Source organism: Ptiloglossa arizonensis, chromosome 2 (genome assembly GCF_051014685.1).
Source record: "Ptiloglossa arizonensis isolate GNS036 chromosome 2, iyPtiAriz1_principal, whole genome shotgun sequence".
Classification (NCBI taxonomy): Eukaryota; Metazoa; Arthropoda; class Insecta; order Hymenoptera; family Colletidae; genus Ptiloglossa; species Ptiloglossa arizonensis.
In genome coordinates, this window is record NC_135049.1 from 33,485,143 (window position 1) to 33,506,332 (window position 21,190).

At 36.4% G+C, this 21,190-nt stretch overlaps 6 protein-coding genes across 16 annotated transcripts in view; 3 read left to right on the forward strand and 3 right to left on the reverse strand.

Annotated features, from left to right (window-relative positions):
* The window catches only part of Flash (FLICE-associated huge protein), a 5,694-nt gene extending 1,976 nt beyond the window's left edge, over window positions 1-3,718 (forward strand). For 2 of the 3 annotated variants that reach the window (XM_076327502.1, XM_076327501.1), the window contains exon 4: window positions 61-3,717. In XM_076327502.1, coding sequence (XP_076183617.1) covers window positions 61-2,938 — 2,878 coding nt within the window. In that variant the 3' untranslated portion in view covers window positions 2,939-3,717. Of the gene's footprint in view, window positions 1-43 lie in introns of all 3 variants that reach the window. The other variant, XM_076327503.1, reaches the window with a different exon arrangement.
* A 9-nt stretch (window positions 3,719-3,727) lies between these two features.
* LOC143155126 (putative acetylcholine receptor chaperone) lies at window positions 3,728-7,034 on the forward strand. 2 transcript variants are annotated; one of them, XM_076327508.1, is made up of 4 exons: window positions 3,728-4,084; window positions 5,151-5,289; window positions 5,410-5,516; window positions 5,594-7,034. In XM_076327508.1, exons 1-4 carry the CDS (start codon window positions 3,974-3,976, stop codon window positions 5,705-5,707), a joined length of 471 nt encoding a protein of 156 aa, XP_076183623.1. In that variant the 5' UTR covers window positions 3,728-3,973; the 3' UTR covers window positions 5,708-7,034. The 2 variants fall into 2 exon arrangements, with proteins under 2 accessions (XP_076183623.1, XP_076183624.1); XM_076327509.1 differs by lacking the exon at window positions 3,728-4,084 and adding an exon at window positions 4,494-4,775.
* Window positions 7,015-9,096, reverse strand: Vta1 (vesicle trafficking 1). 4 transcript variants are annotated; one of them, XM_076327506.1, is made up of 5 exons: window positions 8,960-9,096; window positions 8,280-8,504; window positions 7,753-8,187; window positions 7,435-7,617; window positions 7,015-7,338 (listed from the first exon to the last, which is right to left on the reverse strand). In XM_076327506.1, the coding sequence occupies exons 2-5, from the start codon at window positions 8,386-8,388 to the stop codon at window positions 7,187-7,189; spliced, it is 879 nt and encodes a 292-aa protein (XP_076183621.1). In that variant the 5' UTR covers window positions 8,389-8,504; window positions 8,960-9,096; the 3' UTR covers window positions 7,015-7,186. The 4 variants fall into 4 exon arrangements, with proteins under 4 accessions (XP_076183621.1, XP_076183622.1, XP_076183619.1 ...); XM_076327507.1 differs by lacking the exon at window positions 8,960-9,096 and adding an exon at window positions 8,703-8,953; XM_076327504.1 differs by lacking the exon at window positions 8,960-9,096 and adding an exon at window positions 8,609-8,953.
* Window positions 9,097-9,135: 39 nt separating this feature from the next.
* Mrpl46 (mitochondrial ribosomal protein L46) lies at window positions 9,136-10,809 on the forward strand. Its single transcript, XM_076327521.1, has 5 exons — window positions 9,136-9,429; window positions 9,578-9,649; window positions 9,798-10,136; window positions 10,224-10,363; window positions 10,436-10,809. Exons 2-5 carry the CDS (start codon window positions 9,592-9,594, stop codon window positions 10,706-10,708), a joined length of 810 nt encoding a protein of 269 aa, XP_076183636.1. The 5' UTR covers window positions 9,136-9,429; window positions 9,578-9,591; the 3' UTR covers window positions 10,709-10,809.
* Window positions 10,370-12,632, reverse strand: LOC143155130 (18S rRNA (guanine-N(7))-methyltransferase). Of its 3 annotated transcripts, none has more exons than XR_012994325.1 (6): window positions 12,174-12,632; window positions 12,074-12,111; window positions 11,807-11,985; window positions 11,297-11,723; window positions 10,990-11,214; window positions 10,370-10,903 (listed from the first exon to the last, which is right to left on the reverse strand). XR_012994325.1 is itself a non-coding variant. In XM_076327520.1 (6 exons), exons 2-6 carry the CDS (start codon window positions 12,210-12,212, stop codon window positions 11,070-11,072), a joined length of 828 nt encoding a protein of 275 aa, XP_076183635.1. In that variant the 5' UTR covers window positions 12,213-12,235; window positions 12,447-12,632; the 3' UTR covers window positions 10,370-11,069. The 3 variants fall into 3 exon arrangements, 2 of the variants coding, with proteins under 2 accessions (XP_076183635.1, XP_076183634.1); XM_076327520.1 differs by having other exon boundaries at window positions 10,370-11,214; window positions 12,174-12,235; window positions 12,447-12,632; XM_076327519.1 differs by having other exon boundaries at window positions 10,370-11,214; window positions 12,174-12,235; window positions 12,395-12,632.
* Window positions 12,633-13,509: 877 nt separating this feature from the next.
* Gapvd1 (GTPase activating protein and VPS9 domains 1) lies at window positions 13,510-21,041 on the reverse strand. 3 transcript variants are annotated; one of them, XM_076327511.1, is made up of 15 exons: window positions 20,302-21,041; window positions 18,860-20,207; window positions 18,377-18,603; window positions 18,081-18,240; window positions 17,533-17,694; window positions 17,231-17,392; window positions 16,891-17,158; window positions 16,683-16,771; window positions 16,158-16,588; window positions 15,578-16,058; window positions 15,200-15,432; window positions 14,840-15,096; window positions 14,538-14,749; window positions 14,081-14,466; window positions 13,510-14,004 (listed from the first exon to the last, which is right to left on the reverse strand). In XM_076327511.1, exons 1-15 carry the CDS (start codon window positions 20,431-20,433, stop codon window positions 13,873-13,875), a joined length of 4,680 nt encoding a protein of 1,559 aa, XP_076183626.1. In that variant the 5' UTR covers window positions 20,434-21,041; the 3' UTR covers window positions 13,510-13,872. The 3 variants fall into 3 exon arrangements, with proteins under 3 accessions (XP_076183626.1, XP_076183625.1, XP_076183627.1); XM_076327510.1 differs by having other exon boundaries at window positions 17,533-17,706; window positions 20,302-21,040; XM_076327512.1 differs by having other exon boundaries at window positions 17,533-17,706; window positions 18,404-18,603; window positions 20,302-21,039.
* Between the last annotated feature and the right edge of the window lie 149 nt (window positions 21,042-21,190).

A 21,190-nucleotide genomic window follows, 5' to 3' on the forward strand; every position in this document is an offset into this window, starting at 1 on the left:
AGATACTGTTTCTCCGATTATCGCAATAAGATTTTCTTAATAGAAATTCAATCATTGCAGGCTCGACGATGTAACGTTCAAGAGAGGCATGTACGCCAAAACGAACGATTACTTCGTTCATAAATCAATTCCTCGCGAGGTCATTATAAATACGTGTCACAAGCCCACAGACATAGCTTTGCCACCCGACGAAAATAAACAGGAATCGTATGAAATAGATTCGTTGTGTATCTCAACCAAAGATCCTAACCTAAGTAAATCTACTTTAACGCCTATTACGGTCTTTGGTGAACGGTTACGTAAAAGAATTGCTGATGAACAAAACTTGGAAAGAAAAGATAAACAGCCAAGCAAATTTGCTGTTAATGGTAATAGTAGCTTGTGCGTTGAGAAATATGTGGCTGAAAGTGATAAGGAAAATGGTTCTCTGCGTGATACAAATTCTTGTAACACGAGAGAAATTCAGTCTCTCATGGGTTCCCAATATTCTGAAAATGACTCGACGAAAAGTTCAACGTTAACGTCAAAAATTATTATCAGGGATTTTTTACCAAACAATAAAAATGAGATAGATGGAAAACTTCTACGGAAATCGACACTTGCAGTAAACTATACAGGGAAACGAGCTAACGATGACCCAAATAAATCTATTTCTGTGAAGCGAATAAAATACGAGGGTGAGGAGTATTTTTCAGAATCAACGAATAAAGAAGCAAACGGTAATATCTGTATTGAATCCAAAGAGAAACATAATTCTCCAAAGTGTAACAAATTTGAGTCTTTTGATCATTTTTGCGAAGTGGAACGCGTCGCAAAAAGTTCAAATATAGAACCTGATCGTAAGTCGAATGCGGAAGTTAAGAAGCACGGATGTCTTGTTAGCGATACAGTTAGAAAAGATGAGAAGAAATATGTGAAAGACGAAAACGGTATAGCATGCAATAAGAAATATGTCTCGAAACGGCATTACAAGTTTTCTCAAACACCGACGTTTACGCTGGATGAAAGAGATACAGGCCGTTGTAACGAGATAGGAAGAAAAGATGATTATCGAACGAACAACGTTGAACATTATCGAGCTAAGCAAAAAGAAGACCGTCGCGCGACTGGTACGAATGATTATCGATCGCGGATAAAATCGACCTCGTACAAAAACTGTCGGGAAGAAAAGTACATTAGAAATAAATATAACAAACATGTCGGTTATGGGGAAAGATTTGAAAAATATTACGATTTCCGGAGCATTAACGCGGATAAAGCGAAACTTATTAACAAAGAAACTTGCGATTCGAGAAATACAATGAAACGTTCGTCAATGGATCGAAAGACCACTAATGTACAAACCGGTGGTCGTTACGATAATTATGGGTCTCGAAGATTAAAGAGTGCCGATAGAACGACTAAACGGGACAAAAAGCAAGATGAGATCAACGACTACTCGACGCATTGGAAGACTGGTATAGTAAAATCTACCGGACGTTCGCGACATGCCGAAATCTTGAGACGTGATAAGATTCGCGAAAAAAGCATCGAGAAAAGAGAATGTGTGGTAAGTGTTACGCGAGTCGGTCGACCTGGAATTACGGAAAGGGAACCATTAACAAGACTCCACAATGCAGCCTCCACCTCACGGATCGATACTGATCAATTACAGGATTCGAAAGAATTGGAGGATGGCGAGATTGCAACTACACCAGTTAACAGTCTAAACAAGAATAATAAACACGAAGAATCGAGAGATCACAAAGAAGACCATGGTGAGTCATCTCTCTCTGTGGTTATAGAGAAAGAAAAGGTAGTATACAACGAAGACGATCAAAGTGAATCGGTCAGAGACTCGAACGTACTTAACAACGATATTTCAAAATGTTTACCAACTGTTACGTCTTCGGACAAACAATGTCAGGAAAGTATCGAGAATGTGGAAAACGTTGAAAACATTGAAAAATTTATTCGCAATTACGCTTTCAATGGTGAAAATCTTAAAAAGGCACCGAAAAATCCATACAGAAAAAATGTTACCTCCCAATGCAGTTTGGGCGATGATGATGTTCCCGAACATAAAAAAAATTTCGAAAAACCTCATACACTAGAATCCAACGTCTATAAAACTTTAACGTTCGACGAAAAACAAGAAGCGAACTCAAACCTCGAACCAGCTGAGCCGAGTCAAAGCGATACATTTTCATGCGACTTTAAAGATTTTCCCAAGAACGAATGTGTCGATATGCAAATGGCATTAGAGACTCCCGTGAAAAATGCAATATATTTTGCGGAAGATAACAAATGTGCACAACTAATTTCCATCGAGTTATTGGAACGCGATTGTTTATTTGATCGATCGGCGGAAAAAGTGTCGGGCTGTTTACAAATGGAGAAAGTTTTTGAGAATACTACGGAGGATAGTGTTCTTCGAAAATGTAACCCCGAATCGTACGAAAAAGAATGTAACGTTAACGACGCTAACGATGATGTCGGTATTTGCAAGGATTCAGATACCGATAATGGCAACCTCGAAAACCGCAACAATGATCAAAACATTCATAACGATTGTGGGAACAATTCTGAAGGAGAAAATAAAACAGAAGATACAAGTATTGCAAGAAAATCGATTCAAGAGAAGCAGAACGAGATCGATAAACACCCGATTCAAGATGGGTTATTACGTGAGTTTGAGATGTTGGTTGACCAATCGAATATTACAAACGCGAAGGATTCTTCGACGAATGTTCACGGTAAAATAGTCCTGTTTGCGCGTCGCAAGAAACCTGTATGCTTAGCAAACAACAACGCAAATATGACCGTTCTCATAAATAATAATTACGATGCTAGTATCAATCCATCCGACATGAATAATATAACGGAATGTAACTCTGTTTTAAAATTAAGAACCTGTAGACGTTCGCGACGCGAAGAAAGTGGTGTAGTTGGCACTTGACAACGAGAATCTACTATGCAATAATTGTTTGTACGAAGAACAAGTAGAATCCTATAAAAGAGAGACACGGATTTTTCGCATTACAAGATAATAAAGGTATAGAACTTGATCGAGAATGTGACAATGCATCGATAATTGGACCAATATTGTCGAACTTTGTACCAGTTCCGTAACGGTTTGTTTCTTAAAAAAGAAATTGTATAAAATGTTGTAAATAATATCTGTACATAATATACAACAATCAAATAGTAGCGGACGCCTCCTCGGACGTAGTTTACGTACCTTCGCGCGTGCTACTCTTTTTTTTATCCCACATGTATACCTTTTAATTATAAATAATAAAACGATACAAACGATACAAATTAAGCCGTCCGATCGGCAAACAAATTTTTAATTCGGATTGTGCCGAACGAGTCGCTCGATCGAAACACTTTTGTATTTCCAAAGCTCAACTCTCTATTCCCTAGCGAAAAATGAAAACGTTTCCTTAAATATTTCATTCGAATAAATAACATCGTGAAATAATTTTATGTTGCTTTTGATTTACGATTACGATCAATAAGAAACGCTAGCAGGAAATTGAACTTCACAGTCAAGATGTGTACACTTAGAATCGCGACAAATACCACGACGAGCTAACTTGTCTCTAGAAACCCCACCAATTACATTACAGGACAGAAGGTAACGCGACGCGACGCACAGCGTCCTAGCGTCGCACGCGCTCTGCGCTGTCGCAGCCGGAATAGGCCGAGCAAAACCGAGAGAGAAGGAAACGAGGAAGTATGAACACTAATATATCGTGTCCATAGCCGTCATTTGTAAGATTCGAATAATTCTTAAGGGCGCTCGTGAGAATAAGTTTTGAAAATCCGTAGATATGTATAGGTAAGAGACGGACGGTTTTACCGAGCGTACCCAAAGTCGCGCAACTCCCCAAATTCGCGGCTACAGCTCGTCGTCCGTCCAGCCCAGATTCCGAATCGATTCTTCCGTACGACCAGCGTTCGCGTCGCCAACGGTTCACGTTGTCGAAATATGGGTTCAATCGTTCTAAAATCTCTCTCAGTCCTTCTTGGTATTTTTTTTGTTTTCGTCGGTACCATGAAGCTGACTTCGCATATCAGCAAGGATCTTCACAAGGACTTGGTGAGTCAGAGCTTGCTCTTCGCGTAATTATGTAATAGAAATTCACCCCATCTTACGATTCGCGTTTCACCGCGCAATCTTCTTTCTTTCCATCTTCGGTCTTCGTTCCTCGGTCGTCTCTCGATCTGTACTCCTACGTCGCTTTTGTCTCCTGGTAATCGTGGCCTCGCACCACGAGTCTTTTCTTCACTACCTTTCCTCCATCCTAACAAGCTCATCGTAGATACACCACGTTGTGTACTAGCTGTCAACTTTACCAATCATTCTTCCCTCTTCCGCTTTACCACGTTCGTGGTGAGATCTTTCGCTTTCTTATGGTTCCGTATTTCGTACGTAAAACACATTCGCTCTCGTTTCAATAGTACGATGTTCCGCTCGATTCGCATAGTCGTTATCTACATATTCGATGAAAAGTATTCGTTGATACGTAACACGTACAAAGGCGCGCACGTTTCTTCTTCTTTTTCTTATTAGTAACTACGACCGTCGAGAAACGACGCGATAAACATTCGCGAATGCAAATTCTTGTTTCGTTTTTTATATTGTCGAATAATTTTTGAAAATGTGAAACGTACAGAGAAGAAGAAGGGGAACTTAGCTACAGTTTTCGAGCGACGAGCTGTATCGAATGTTTGTCCCGATCAGGGCAAGGCATAATCGAACTCCAGATTTGATCGAAATATATTTCAACGTTCGTTACCAGAGATTGTTCCGTATTCTTTCTTGAAACGTATACGTTACGTTCAGGGTTCGGAAAATGAGCGCAAAATTCAATTTTGTCAACGTTTAAAAATCTCAAACTTCTAAATACGAATCAAATTTTAATGTATGTAATTCGTTTTCTTCGATGCGCCTCGTGAGATTATTTTCGTCTCCCGTTGTTACCCAATGTCCAAAGTTCTAGTAAACCGTCAACCTTTTGGTGACGCGCCAAATATCGTTCCGAGTGCCAGCGTGCGATGTTTACTAGCCAGGAATTGTGATAATTTTCCTTGCGTCAAATATCCACTTTCCGCCCCTCTTCTCCGCGACTTTTCGTTAGCCAATTGTATTATTATGTTTCCAGAGAAAGGAGTACGTTAAATATGCAAAGGTGTTTCCTCTCTCCGGTACCCTAGACTTTAAAGTACCGAGCAAGTGGTATAGAAGAGTTGTCGGATCGCTCGAGATCATCTGCGGACTTGCAATGGCGATAGTACCAAGTCGTAAGAAAAAATTTTTTGTTCGGTTTCTTCGATTCGCTTAGCTTTCGTATCCATTGTCGTTCCATCGACAAACAATGTGTCCTGGTAGTATTTCCTATTTTACTATTCTACTTTTTCCAGACAAGATAAAAAACACATCAAATGCGGTGCTGCTTTTGCTGATGTTAATGGCCGTATATTCCCATTATATGGTCAACGATAAATTTGAGAGAATTGCTCCAGCATTGGTGAGAATAAAATAAGAATTTCAAAAATTCCGTAATTCTAACGACAAAAATTTGTTCAAATTCGTGCGTTTTCTCAGGTATTCTTCTTCATGCTGTCAGGCCGATTGGTAATAGACTGGCAACTTAGACGAGAGGACGCGCAACCGATAACAGCGAACGGTGTCGACGATAAAACCAAAAAACAGGATTGAACTCACGTATCAAGACTTTCCTTTGATTACCGCGACGTTCTTATTACGCGCAGCGTACCGACAGTCATGTTAAAATAATTACCGATAAAAGAGGAAACGAGCAAGCGTTACTATCCTCTTCATTCTGAAAGGCGTGCGAATGCCGATAAATTTGATCGACGATGCTCGATTTCTCGTTTATTAGGTGTGAATGCTTACACGACGATCGAGTCTCGTATTCGTTCAATTGGTGAATCATACTTTTCGAAAGCAAACATTCACAACTATAAAAGCCCTGAATCGTAAATCTCGAACTTTGAAAAGCAAACGTATCGTTTCGATCGAACATGATCGCCGATTTTAGTCTAATCATCCATGGAGGGCCATCAGACACAATTAGCTCAAACACAAGGTATTAACTGCCATTTGAATTAATGTGTTCTCCTTAATATCGTATTAAGATATATGTATGTATGTATGTATGTATGTATGTACATGTCCTTAGATGATAATTAACGATATTGGCATTGAAATGCACACGTGCGGTTTCCTTTCTTTGTTTTCTTGTTACTTTCTTCGCCTTCTTCTTCTTCTTCTTCTTCTTCTTCTTGGATATGCACTTCTTTAAAGCTCGATAACGAATAAGAAAAGTGTAAAAACGATAAAAAAAGTAAAACCGAAGTAAACACGTTTAATTACTTCGTGTTATCGAGTTGTAACCTTAAATATAATAATTTGGTCTTCCGATCATATAATTCGATTTGATCGTATTTATTTTCAATATTATAACTTTCGCATCGAAGGAGAGAAAGAATTATCGAGAAAGTAACATAAAAATAAATGTGAAGAAGAAACGCTCGGCACAGCACATGCACACGTACGAACAAAAATATGTACAATCTTTTGGAAACCATTCATAAATCGAGAATATTGTTCGTTCCCTAGGATGGTTAATATTTTTAGTACATAAGAACGGCACGAAATATTTTAAATACGAAAAACCAATATTTACGGTATTGCTAGTTAGCTTTACTTATGAACTTACACGCCTTAAAGGACGTACGCGTAAATGCAATTATAACATAAAACTGAACATATAAACGCATAAAAGTTAAATAACAAAGAAAACACCCAGTGCGATCAGGCCTCGGTTTTCACTTTTTCCGATATCTATTATAAATTTTCGAATGCCCTTTTTCTCTACGACAGCCATAAAACAGCATAAGCGCCGATTGATTCTCGATTTTATACACGTACAAAGAACGAATTTGTATTTAAAAGACATACTCTCGATGTTCAGCATGGCTGTAATAATGTAAACGGTGCAATAAATAACTTATCGTTTTTACTCTTGTATTAGTTAAATTGCAAGTACTCGTATTTACATTACTGTCAACAAGGGATAGAAGTCAACCGACCACATGTAAATTTTATCGCGAAATGTAAATCGTTGATCGAGTTAAGTTGACAGGTTCACCAGGTGATCAAGCTTGCTTTTAATCATACAAGTTCTTCACCAGTGGTTAAAAGGTGTAAAGCTTTTTGAAGGTTCAACACAGCTGTGGGCACGTCGTCGTAGTTTAAAGCGCTTCCAGCCCATTTAATAAATTTTTGTGCCTTGTTCATCTGCTCCAGTGACAACTCAACTCCTCCTATTCAATATGCATTCTGATCATTCAAGTAATTGTACGATAAAAACGAATCAATTGAATTCAAAGAATCAATTGAATTATTTACTCGGAATGTACCTTCCGTTCTCGTAGTCGCATCATAGTCTTCTTTGATTTCAGGAGACCATTGTCCAATGTTCTCTTTGCCAGTCGGACTGCGCATTGAATCGAACGAATCAATGTTATGGTTATCGGTCGGTCCATCTAAATTTAACAATGCTTCTTCTTTCGATTTCATTGTAGTAGCAGCGTTATCCAATTCTGTTAAAACACGACAAAAAATAAGTCGAAAAATTTGTTATTACGCTGGAAGAAAATCGATAGATTTTGCCATTACAGAAACGAACAAACATAATTAATGAGTTAACTAATACATGTATATCGCATTTTGTATACCTTCGCCCATACTTTTACCGGCTTCCATGTTCTCTGTATCATCTTCAATTGGTCCTGGTACAGGTGTTTCACCATTCTTTAAACAATTATGAATATATGCCGCCTTCCATTTGGCATACTTTCTATTTTGCGCAGCTTCCTCGCTTAGTTCACCAAATACAGTCAAGACATCGTAAAGTAGACCTGCCGTGAAAAAACTTTGGATCACATTCTTGCCAAAGTTGGAAGCCCTATCATTTTTATCGGCATAGAGAAAAAGTTTCAATGCCCAGTTCTCCAAATGTGCCTGAGCAGCTACATCATTTGTGATAGCTTCATTATCTCGTGATTCCTTTTTGGTCGTTTCCAACCAGTCCATTAATTTTAACAAGAAATTCGTCTCTTCGGGTGTCTTGGTTGAAAGTTTCAATCCTGTTTGAAGAGCATACAGTCGACCTATAACAATGAACTGTAGTTAAATTCTGGGAATAACTAATAGTTTGTAATTGTTCCCATCGTAAAAAGTTACTTGAAAAGTAAATACGTACACCAATAACTAACAACAGGATCCCGTTGATCGTGAGTCGATGCTATTTTCAAGCATTGTTGTATACTTTTCAAAGGTGGTGGAATCTCTGGCAAATCTGGTCCAACCATATTGAACTTGATCCTATTCCAAATGATGCGATGTTCCTTCTTATTGATTATGTCCCTTTCTTTTAAATTGATGTTATAATGATGTTATCACCGTTTGCAAGCAAAGTTTAAGCTCTCTATAACAAATTAATATGGTAACTTGACCAAAAAAAAATTAAAGGAAATAAACTCATTCATTTGGAATGTTAATAATTTTACTTGACAAGTTTTCCTAATTTACCTTATCTTTGAAAGAATTTTAACGCAAGATTTTTCCGATCTTATGGAAAATTTTTCAACATAAATCAAGTTTATTATTTTTCAGAATTACTTGCCGACAATATTGATTACTGCCAATTCTTATCAAGTATTACAACGCAGAATTTACCAGAATCACATCACACTGAAGACAGGTTGTACTTGAAATTATATTTATAATAAATCATAATTGACAATATAACGATTATAATCCCGTTTTGTATTACTCGTTTTTCAATTTCTTGGGATCAATACCATGATTTAAAGTGATTTAATGTCTAAATATTACGTTTGGTACTCAAGCAAGTTCTGTTGCAAAACCTCCTATACGTACATGTATTGGAGAAAACATCGGTGTCACCGATGCCATGGAAATTTATCGAAACTCTGGCTATTTACAACGAAAATGGACAATATAGGGCAACTCCTGGACTCGCCACCAGAGGGCAATCAACATACCTCAAGTATTAACGATTTAGCAATCAATTATCGAATGTATATGAAATGGTATAACCATCTAACGGTGAACGGATCAAACTACCCTTTAAGATAAGTTTTTACTATAAACATCATCCTCAACGATAAAATGCTCAAGTTTGTAGAAAGAATTAGGTTTCATTTTTAATTTCAACTACATATTCCATTTTTCTTTCTATATACATGAAATTCGCCTGTGAATTAAACCCATTATAAATCTCAAATAGAGTAATGCAGCGTTTTATCTACGCAATATTGGAAGTGTACCATATCGACAATGGCTATTACCAATGGAGCAGTGAGTCTTAGCGGCGTTTCACTCACATGGTACGAATCCAAACTACACAAATTGACAAATTTTGTATCTATAACATATAAGTTCCTTCCTTATACGGTGTCGGTGTATATTGTTTATGTATCTTTATTTACTATTACCTGTTCGAACTCAAAAGTAAACGTTTGTCTCTTTTATCAGGACATGAAATAACAATGTTGAAGAGAATTTTAACGTTATATATACAAAAACGTACAACTTTTTTAACAACGGGTAAGTTATACGTTTCATTGATTTCAATTTTCTGTAATTTAATCGAATATCATTCACTGTCTTTGTTCGACATTTCAATTGAATCGCTTAAAATTAAGAAAGTAGAAGTAAAAGTAATTCCTGAACATGAAGAAAAGTCTTTACGCAGGTACTTTACCAACATCTAAGGTTATAATTCGGACATTATCACAAAATATTGAAACTGCGGAAAAATGGGACCTATTAAGCGCTGTTTGTTTAGAACGTCAGCCAATAATTACAAAACCGATGCAAGATATACAAATCAGATACCAGAATATGTTACAACAAATAGAATTTGAAAATAGTTTAATGTCAGATTTTGAGATACGAATACAAAAAGAAAAGCAGCAACCAAAAAAATTAAAAGATGATAAAATTAATATAGTTTCTTTGCAAACTACTCAAGACTTTCAAGAAACTGTTGAACAAGAATTAATAAATTTTAAATTTGCACCAAGAATAAATGGTACATGTCTCTGTAATTTTACCTCTCAAATATATTTAAGTACGACATCTTCTAAAATGAAACTTATATTGTATGTTTAAATTATAGAAATTGAAGACAATGTCGTTGTATCATTAAAACGTAAACTAGATAAAAATTTATTGTTATTGGTAGAACAAAGGATAGGAAACCATGATTTTTGGATTCCCCCTCAAAGTATAAGAAACCATGAAGAAACAATGATACAGGCAAGACTCATTCTATAGTACATTTTTCTAAATAAAGTACCAACAGATTGTTATTTATCCCTATTGTTTCAGTCTGCATATAGGACCATACAAGAATTTTGTGGGAACGATATAAAGGTACAATTTTATGGTAATGCACCAATTGGCTTTTATAAATATAAATATCCTAAAAATGTACAAGATAAAGGATGCAATGGAGCAAAAATATTTTACTTTTTGGCAAAATACATAAGTGGTGATATTTCTCCTAATGTAAAGCATTGTTGGCTAGACCGAGAAGAATTAAAAAAAACTGTACATCCTAGTATTCACAAGAGTTTGTCTCAGTTTTTGTTGCCTGATTAAGTTGCCATTTAAAATTAAATATCTCTAACTCATTGTACAAGATATAATAAGGATCCATTATGTAATCATTGAATCAAATAAATGTGAAAAATTATGATTAATTGCGCTGATGTGTGTTTAGTTGCGTTTCAAACATGAGAAACAAGTAATTCTAATTTAAGAAGAGATTAAAGACTTCAAAGTGAAACAAGTGTTCTGTAAATGCAAATAAAAAATGTTTTTCAGTTACAAGCTTAAATTTTACACGAATATTTAGTAAATATATATATATATACACATACTTTTACATCGCTTGTAAACATTTAAACATTATGATAAACTTTATTGGATTCTGTGTAAAATATATAAAATCTACTATATATTAAAATTTGCCGCATCTCCTTCTTCCAGTATACTTTGAATCTTCTGGAACCTTCTTTCCCTGTTTTCGTCGTCTATCTTTTCGTTCAGCAATCCAGTCCCTGCTCTTTTTTAATGGTTTGCCTCTGGCTTTCTTAATTTGTTCTCTAAAACGGGATAAAATAATGTACTCTATCTACAATGAAAACAAATCTTTGCTAAAATTTAAAAATTAAAAAGAAAGATAACCTTCTGGATGTATAAGATATAACTGTGTCAGAGTTGCTGACACCTAAAGCTTGTGGAAGAGCAGCAACTCCACCCGTCATTAGTACCAAAAAAAACTTTTTTGCCTTAGTACTGTTTGGAAAATCTACAACTACACCTCCATAAAAGCCTGCTTTTGTAGCTTGTGTCATAATAAGTTCAATTTGTTCATTGTTTTCAGGGTAAAACTGAAATACAGCTCTGGCTGATCTTGATAAACATGAAAACAACGTGGAAAAGAATTTATACAGACGTTTTGACGGATTATGCGAACTTTTATCAGCATTGCACAACCACTGTAGAGCAGAAATACTAATTGCTCCATCAAAAGTTCCAGCTCTAAATGGCATTCCTTGACCCATATCTCCCAAAATTAAATCTCCATCAACTTCTCTTTCTAAAGCTATATCTTTGGATGTAGTAAAAAGAATTACAAATAATAGAAGATAAATAATGGTTGAGTTAGCGATAACAAATTTCGCATGTATTTACCAAGCATTGCCGAAGATATATCTACACCAATCCATGCATGCCCCCATTCCTCAATTACATTGCCACTTAGACCAGAACCACAGCCAATATCCAAAAGTAAGGAAGTTTTATCTTGTGACAGCAGAAGAAGCTCTATGGCCCGTCTGCACATTTGCTCTTGTATATCTATCATTCGAGAGCTGCAGAATTAGAAGGTTAAGAATATATATTTGTCATTACAGATAGAAAAAAACGAAGGATATGTAGACAAATATGAAAAAAACATACCTTTGTGTGTATTTTCGTGCTTCAGATTCATCATAAAACTGTGTGAAAAGAGAATGGGTAAAGCATCACGAAATAATTAATTTAATAAATTATTCCTTACCACTTCAGGTGGTGCTAAATGTTCTGGTCGTCTTGACATTCTTTCTCTCCCTGCTTTTTTTCCTTATGAAAATTTTATTACATTAGATTGTAATATGTAGCTGTAACACGTGGCTCGTTTTCTAGTCAATCAATATTTACGCTTCCCAAACAATTTAACGTCAAAAACGTTTAATTTAAATGTAAATTCAGGTTATGCAATTACAAATTACGAAGTATTACCTTTTACACAACTCGTCTCGTTTCAATTTAGAACGTAAAACATAAAACTAACCTTCGTAATTACATTAAGAAAAGATGCGTTTCATTTCGCATCTAACACAAACTATTCAAACTATTGTGCAATTATAGAGGTTATTGATATTTGTTATTATTAATTTATAAAATAAAAATTTCACAATATTTAATATTTGACGACAATTTAAACACTGTAAAAGTTTGTTTTCCTCCGTTTTAGGTACTATATATACGGTTGTGATACTTGGGTACTGTCATTCAATTTATAATCGAAAAATATGTTTCATAGAAAATTATAATCTTTTTCATTTTTTTGTGTGGTACAAGTTTGAAAATGAACCATTTTGTACACGTGTGTATGTATAATTGGTTCATTTCATGTTTATTCAAGAGTTTCTTGGTCTGTTTACAAAATCTGTTATACTTTAACTACAATTTTATTATTCACATCTGAACAGTGATTTATTTTAAATTAAGCTATGTTCTAATTTGATAATGAAAGGTATATGTAATTGTAACAAATCGCAAAATACATTTAATTTGTAAACTTGAAATGTATTTAAAAAAAAATTTAATTGCAATATAGCATGCATATTTACTACACAAAACAATTTTTGTATTGCAATTTGTAACCTATATATTATTTGTACACAGCATCGAGTGTTTTGACTTCTAAGTCTAATGTGTTCTTCCATCTATGCAGATATTCCTTAATAAAATAAAACCTTTTTATGCAAAAACTAATTATTTTTGCTAGCTTACTATGGAGTAATCATTTGCATAATGCTTATTAAAGGATAAAATTCACAAGTAATACATCAAATGGACATATCCCTTAAAATAGTTGACGAATAACATCTTTTTCTTACATTTAAGTATTATATGATTTCATTGTTGCTTTTACAAGATATATTGAAAATACCAAACTTTTTAGTGGTGCGAGATTAATTAACATTTAAAATTAATAGTATAGAAAAAATAATAGTATGTGTAACAATGAAAGTCGACATTAATGTGATTCTGGTAGTAATAGCAGTAACAATAGCAATAGCAGTAGTGGTGACAATAGCATTAGTACCAATAATAACAACATGATGATGTTAACGACGATAATAATATTCTGATTATTATTTTTAATTAAAAATCAAGTTAAAAATAATGATTGTATAGGTAGTAATGAAAGCAGTAATAATACAAAGAATAATAAAAGTAAAACTAACAATTATAGGAAGAATAGAAACAATAGCAATTGCAGCATCAGCAGAAGTAATAAGGTGTAGCAGTAGTAATAACAGCGATAATAGTAATATTGCCGACGATCGGCGAAGGGGAGGAAAGAGGAGTATGATAATCACGATGACTACAACAATGATGATTATTAAGATGACAACGACAATAATGACGATGAAAATTATGATACACTATTTCTACAGTTCCAACAGTATCTTGTTACTAAATATGATTTAATCCATTGTTTTTATAAATTCAATCGCAGAACAAAATTGTGTCCACCAATATTGTTCTTCACCTTCTAGTCGATTTCCATAGAAACTATCCACGTACTGTATAGTCGACAACAAGGACGGCGGATTAGCCTGAAAAAGTAGCCGAAAAAAAGATAGATTGAAAATTTAAATTAGCAAGTCACGGCTGATAAAGAATGCAACTTACCTTTATGATAACATAGACCAAGACAGGGATGAGATCATCGGCTGCGGGTACACCTCTCTCGGTTGCCATCGAAAGCAAATTCATGATGGTCGTAGCACAACGAAATACACATTGTAGCTTATCTCTAGGAGTTTTATACGCTGATATTACAGCTAGTTCGGCTTGAGCCCACGGCCAAGGACACTCGTAATGGTATAACTTAGGAATTCGCAGATCTTTGTGGTTGGGTGTCACGACTTTGGCCAATTTTTTAATATGATCATGAAGCAATTGATCTCGATAAACGTCACCGTCTCCGTTTGGATACAGCGCGTTGTGATAAACACGCGCCATAAGAGTCCTTTCCACTACGACTCTGGCTAACGCTAGCTGATTTTCGCTAGCACCTACAAATGTCGATCGTAATCAATTGACATAGTTACTAATTAGTACTGAGCTCAGATCAATTCTTACTTACATTGCCATATCGGATCGTTATCCATTTTCGCGTGAACTTTCCCCAAAAAGCTATCGACCAAATCTTGTTTCTCATCCGCCAACGTTAGCTTTTTGAATTCATCACAAAAACGCAAAAGAAGTGACTCTCGTTTTTCTAAAAAGACCCTCACGCAAACGGATACGAGATGATTGTTAACGGCGTCACGGTCGCATTTTACTCTAACGCATAATCTTCGCATGATTGCGTAACATTAACGAAATTAGTATTAACCTCGATATCGTAGTACACCGAATCTAGTTTGAATTAATGAGAAATCATACCTGTCCAAGTGAGCCAACGTGGAAAGTAATCCTTGTCGACATCTGATTAGATACGCAACGTAAGGCGATCGTTTTTGATAATCTTCGCGCAATGATTTAAATAATTTTCTGCATCCGTCGTCGTTGAATAATCTAACGCAACGCAGCGTTTCGTGTAGATGAGCTATTAATGCTCTGTCCTGCAAATTGATAGCTTCTGCTAGCTGTAATTGTAGAAAAGCAACCAATTCGTTCTCTTTCTGTGACCAAGAATTTCGCTGTAACAGGACAATCATTGTATTTTACATCGTGTCAATGAAGTTAATCGAGTAATGAAGATAACAGGCATATAAAAGATTTTGGTACAATTATAAAGTCTACCTCGGATGTAGTAGTCCAGGGAATATGCTGAAGATCAGCAGTACTGAGTACCATACGCAATTTTCTTTTTGCATCGGCAAACGCATACGAGAGTTCAATGTTATTCGGATCTATTAACAGTCTCTCGTCCTCCGTCGCTTCCTTCGCACGAGAATGATTGCTCTCAATCGATGCCGTATCACTTGCCGTGCTCGGTTTTCTCCTGTATTTGGCCAAAATGTCGTCCGTACTATCTAAAAAGTTTTTTACATCATTCTTTTTGCTATTTTTTCCTTTGTACCTGAGTTTTTATGTTCGTTTTCGCTTCTATCTCGATTGATACAACACTGACGAGTACCCAGGATCGGCGATTGAAGCGTGGTGGAAAACAATACCTACCATTGATCATGTTACTGGTCGACGACACATCTTCGGACATTATTCTACGCAATCTGTGTCGCCCTACGTCAAAACTGTCCACACTGACTTCTCGTTCGTAACACCTGCCGATAGTACCGTCATCCGTACCGCGGATCGCCTTACCCCTTCGATTTTTCAGAGACATCTTTAGTTTCCCAAAGAAACTTCTTTTGTTTTTTTGATCGTCGTCCAACAATTCCTTGTCACCACGTTCCGCGGTCATGTCGAAACTGATACTTTTTGGTATGGCACCGCTAGATGTATTAGGTTTTGGAGAGTCGCAGTTTCCGTTAACCAATAATGTTCCTGACAACGGTAATTCCCAACTTGTGTTTTTCACTCGAGACTCAGAGCCAGAACTACTGCTGGACATTAAGCTACCAGTACTCATTCCAACAATACCTTCTGGGCCAGTTTCATTAACAACCTCGCCAATTGTACCGATGCAACTTTCTAATTCCTACAACAGTGATTGAACGACGTGTTGAGAAATTAATTAAAGCTGACATAATAGTAATGTCAACAACAATAACGATGACGATTACGAGGACAAACAAACCTCTGGTTTCGTATCGATGTTATGCGACTGTTCTGTGTTCGACAAAACTGGTGGTGAAATATGATTTGCTAATAACAAAGCTGGAGTAACAGCTGCGACTCCAATATGATTGTGAATCGAAGTCTGCTGTTCAATTTGACCCTTTCCATCGTCAATATGAAGTTTGTCTATGAGACAAACTAATCGATCTTCGCGTAACGATTTACCGTAATCCATAGCGTTGCAGATGTTGTTGGCGTTTTTATCGACATATTCTATTCCGCTTCTTTGATAATCAGACCTGTTTTCGTTTTGACCAGTTACATTCGAGGAAGATGCTGATGGGGATGTTGTTGGTGAAGGAGACACGGTCACAGAAGATCGTATGTCTTCTCTGTTAATTGGCATCGATTGAAAACCCATTGCCGTGCATTCGGTCGATGTTGTATTTTCTGAAGACGAACGAATTATGAAGTAATTGTCGCAATAGCGACAACCGCGTTTTAAAACAAGGAATAATACTACTTAAGATGAAGCTGTTCTTACGGGGAATCGTCTGCGTCAGTGTTTCTTCGGTAGCCTCTGCTTCGCTACGTGCTTCAATCTCGATTTCGGATCTCGCAGTATCATCAGATCTAAAAATAAAATCAATGCGATAACAGGTGAATGAAATGTATTTATGGCTTTTAGATACTACACCCTTACGTTTACTTGCACCTTTTTTCGTTTTCTCACAATTTTGTTTGAAACATACCTTGCAACACTGGCAGTATCGTCAGTATCAACTTCGGTCAATCTCTCGGAATCGCTAGCTAATACATCGGTACTCCATGCTTCGGACGCAGTTTCGCTGACATCTAATATTGTTTGTGGCATTGATTCCGACGTTGTTGATAAAACCGGAGGGTTTTGCACATGTGGAAGAGGATATAGTATTTTTTCTTGGTGCTCAACTATCTCACTATCCGAAGCTAGAACGTCTGTCGACCACGTATCGGACACCATTGATACGGTTTCGTCTCCTAAACATGTAAAAAGAACGAAATTCGATTTTTTCTAAACATTCCATTCATTTTCTTCTAATTTCGAAATACCTTCAATCAGTTTTTTAATCTCAAATTTGCAAAATTTGTCGTCTATTTCAGATCGACTTTGTTTCGTCGGTATATTCGATGAAGGTAAATCCAACTGTCGTGCTTCACCTGCCACTCGTCCTTCGTCTCCTTCAGTGATTTGAGACGAAGGTGTATCACGGCCTACAAAGAGAAACGCAAAAGTATCCATGTCATCTTCTGCATACTCTACTTTAAAGATATTTACTACTCTGTACATTACACGTGTGTGTGTGCGTGCGTGCATGTGCGCGCGCGCGCGTGTGTCGCCTACACCGACAAACCTGATATATTTGGCGTTCCTCGTCCCGAAACACTAGCAGACACCATATCCGACAGATTATCATTTTGATCTTCTGTTTCTAATTCAAGGGAGGAAGCTACGCTGTGATTTGAAGCAGCTTCCGATACAGCCTCCAGATTGTCTGAGGTATTTCCGATGAAGCCTTCGAATAAAACTAACAGTGTTCAACATCAACGTTTGTTCCTTATAAGAGAATAATCACCATAATATCATTTGTATATATAGGGTGTTGTAACTTGGGAACATACGTCAAATAAAACATTTACATTGTTTTACTTTAGGTCTCCAATTCATCGCTGAAGTAGGTCTCGCGTGTTACAATACACCCTGTATACATAGTACACGTAGAACGATATTTAGTACAATTTTGCTTCTTTTTAGTATATAAGTATGTACGTACTACTTTCTCTCTGAAGAGAGATTAGCAATGTAAATTGTACTCGATTAATCTTTACAAGTTTTCCTTTAGTTTGCGCATTTTAGATGAACCGGAGTTGAGCGAAAAAGTAGATTCTAATGAAAGAGTACCTTCGTCGTGAGACAATGAAAATCGAGTTTTCTTTTCTTGAGTTTCAATACGTTCAACGCCACAATTTTCTCGTCTATCATGTACATTTGATATGTCATCCGAAAGATTCAGGGTAACCGGTCCGTTCTCAGTATTTGGTCCAAGTTCCATGCACAGTACCTACAATATCGATGAGGAATACGATCAATAATATATTCAGATTTGATAAATTGGTTGTGTAAAATTTCATTTAACGTAATGAACTCCAATCACAAGAAATTACGAAAAAATGTTATAAATATTCAGGTATTATTACATAATTAACGGAAAGAACATTAAGTACTTTCTGTTCGCTAAGAAGTCCCACAAATTCTCCGGTGTTTGGACCAAATGGAACAACAAGGACATCTTGTGGATTTTTCTCGGTCGATTCCTCCTCGGGTGTCGAGGTACCGTTCAATTCATCTCCTCCATCGTTGGTTGCGTTGGACGAGTACGATGAAGACGATGACGACGCTGACAATCGTACTACACGTCCTTTTCCTACCACAGAAAAAAAACTTAAATACATCTTTGATCTTTAAGGCATATGAAGAAAATAAGAATTGCTCGGCCGATCGGGTCGTTGGATGAGATAAATTCATTTTAAACTTAAAGGTTTCGCTCATCGAACACTTGGTTTAGCAATTAAAACCAGACCGTCGATAAATTCTTTCTCCCTAAACCTGGTATGCAAACCGACTGTCGCTCTTCAACAAACAATGGATAAAGAACAATACATAAAATTTCGAATAATTACCTTTTCCTAGAAGGCCTCCTCGTCGGTTGGTTGTTTCAACACTGACATTATTAGTCAGTTTATTAGTGATTAACGAGCCAGGAGGTAATTGGGAGAGCATATCGGTTAATTGCTTTGTGTCGAATGTCGTGGACCGCGAGGCACTTTCTACCGTAGTTTCAGCAGCTATGGTTTGCAGAAATATAATCAATGTATTCAATTCTGTTTCCGTAAATAAAGCGGCGGAGCGGGAAAGGCCTCGAAGTTTATTATTGTCAATGACGTTTGGTTCGTCCTCGAGTTCTTCTGTTGCACCATCCACCATTCCATCTATTATAGAAGAAACGGAATCCTTATCGAATTTCTTATAAAGATCGAATGTTTTACTATCGACAGTTTGGTATTTCATTAAAGAGAGCATTTGCAGAATTTGTCCAACTTGCATAAGATTAAATCTAGCAACATAGCTGACAGGCGCATCAGTAATACCGTACGGCTCTGGATTTACTATAGCAGGACATATGAAATACGTGAAAACTAAGTCGGTGCACATTGCGTGCACTTCTTTCGGATCGATGTTCCCATTTTTGCTCAAAAGTCCTGCCATCTGTCTGACCAACCAACAGACATTGCTTGGGAAACAATGCATATTTTCCCGTATACTGACTATAAATCTTTGCGTTATGCGGAACAAGGAATTGATTGTCCAAAGTCTATAACGCTGCAACTTAGTTTCATACTCAGGAGTACCTTCCTTTCCAAATTTCTTCAATCTCTCTGATGGAGGAAACCTTACAGGTGCCTTGTCTGGGTCGATGTCAAGAAACATGTCATCCTCCATTAGCAACTGTACAATAGGATTATGTAAAGCAGCCGTCAAGAAAAACTTAGCCGAAAAAACACTCTCATGAAAGACGGAGTAAAATCTAGAGAATGCGCATGTGCCGTGTCTGAGTAACCTTCGAGGATTATCCGACGGAACAATTTGTAGTAGCATCAGATGCCTCAGTAATTTCAGGACCAAAATTTTATCCTCTGATAATAAACAACTACCGTATAAGCCTGCTGCCAATGATTGAACGATATTCTGCACCAAGTCTGGTAATAATTTATCTCCCTCTACCAAACACGATGCAAGAAGTTTAGGAGATTTTCTAAGGGCACCTAAGAATTCTCCATAAGACAAACAAGCTTGGTAACGTAAATACTTGTATGCATCGACGAAGCGTGAATTTTCCAAAGTATTCGCTTTTTGACAGCAAGATGCTGGTGTACAATCTGGTCTAGACATTATCAATCGATTGAGATTAACTCTTTGCTGTGCTGTAATCCAAGCTTGCTGAGCCAAATTTGACGATGCGTATAATACCTGAAAAGATTTGTGCGACTTGGTTGTTTATTTGTTATACATCGTTCCATTACTTTGTTATTTTTACTTTTGATAACTCATAATTATCACATACCTTCTCATTGAGTATTTGTAAATTTTGTTGTTCCGAACTGACAAACAGGCGCTCTTGACGCAGATGACTGGCCAATTCGATCATATCCCATTGTAGTGTTCCTAGGGATTCTATGCTGTTTGCCGACGACATTACTGGGCATACCCAAAAAGAACAACAAATATCACGAAATAATATAAATTATTCTTTTTCAATTTGTTTAGCACCTGATAATCTGCTAAAAGTTTTTGTACTTTTGCAAAATATTATTTGTACACTAGGTGAGTGTTCTACTGTGCTGCAACCAACACAACCACAAAAATTTTTTCTTTTTATCTTTTTACACAGAAAAAATTTCTACAAAATAATTAAAAGATAAAACCAGACAGAGTGGTTCGAATATTGAAAAATGCAAAAGAAAAATCGTAATAAATTGCTTCTGTTTAAAATCTTATATCTTCTCAAAGCGTAGAATATCTTTCTCCAATCGTTGAACGTATTTCAGTAATCCGAAGTTAAGCGTTGCTCATAGAATCATAGTACTTTATTGTTGTCCTGTTTATCTCGAAACAACACCCCCACCGACGCACAATCATTTTCTGTTTCAGGTTAGAATTTTCTACGACAAATGGCTGTACTTGTACTTTAAATCGAAAACTAGTATCGATGAACGATTGGTCATTCGATTGTCGATAACCTATCGAGTTTCAAGGAGGATTGAGAGTTTTCAGTTAAAAATCGAAAATTTCGATCTTCCTAACGAAACCTTGATAAAGTTCGAACTTATTCCTACGTTGTGTATAAAGTTTAAATAATATCTTCTAGCTTATTAGTCCATTACGATCACGTGAGACTGTACAAGTAGTAGAATTTGTTGTAAAGGAGTATTCTCCTTAAACGGCAAGAATTA

Bases quoted from the DNA above. Each gene is read 5' to 3' on its own strand.
- LOC143155126 (XM_076327508.1), top strand. From the start codon at position 3,974: ATGGGTTCAATCGTTCTAAAATCTCTCTCAGTCCTTCTTGGTATTTTT. The intron at 4,085-5,150 runs GTGAGTCAGAGC...TTATGTTTCCAG, and splicing joins AGGATCTTCACAAGGACTTG to AGAAAGGAGTACGTTAAATA. The intron at 5,290-5,409 runs GTAAGAAAAAAT...TACTTTTTCCAG, and splicing joins AATGGCGATAGTACCAAGTC to ACAAGATAAAAAACACATCA.
- Gapvd1 (XM_076327510.1), bottom strand. From the start codon at position 20,433: ATGTCGTCGGCAAACAGCATAGAATCCCTAGGAACACTACAATGGGAT. The intron at 15,433-15,577 runs GTAGGTATTGTT...AAAACTTTTTAG, and splicing joins GACCAGTAACATGATCAATG to ATAGTACGGACGACATTTTG. The intron at 14,005-14,080 runs GTAAGTTGCATT...CTACTTTTTCAG, and splicing joins TGGTCTATGTTATCATAAAG to GCTAATCCGCCGTCCTTGTT.
- Vta1 (XM_076327506.1), bottom strand. From the start codon at position 8,388: ATGGTTGGACCAGATTTGCCAGAGATTCCACCACCTTTGAAAAGTATA. The intron at 8,188-8,279 runs GTACGTATTTAC...TCATTGTTATAG, and splicing joins TCCTGTTGTTAGTTATTGGT to GTCGACTGTATGCTCTTCAA. The intron at 7,618-7,752 runs GTATACAAAATG...GTGTTTTAACAG, and splicing joins CGGTAAAAGTATGGGCGAAG to AATTGGATAACGCTGCTACT.
- LOC143155130 (XM_076327520.1), bottom strand. From the start codon at position 12,212: ATGTCAAGACGACCAGAACATTTAGCACCACCTGAAGTG. The intron at 12,112-12,173 runs GTAAGGAATAAT...CTTTTCACACAG, and splicing joins ATTTAGCACCACCTGAAGTG to TTTTATGATGAATCTGAAGC. The intron at 11,724-11,806 runs GTAAATACATGC...CTACATCCAAAG, and splicing joins TATATCTTCGGCAATGCTTG to ATATAGCTTTAGAAAGAGAA.
- Mrpl46 (XM_076327521.1), top strand. From the start codon at position 9,592: ATGTTGAAGAGAATTTTAACGTTATATATACAAAAACGTACAACTTTT. The intron at 10,137-10,223 runs GTACATGTCTCT...TTTAAATTATAG, and splicing joins ATTTGCACCAAGAATAAATG to AAATTGAAGACAATGTCGTT. The intron at 10,364-10,435 runs GCAAGACTCATT...CTATTGTTTCAG, and splicing joins ATGAAGAAACAATGATACAG to TCTGCATATAGGACCATACA.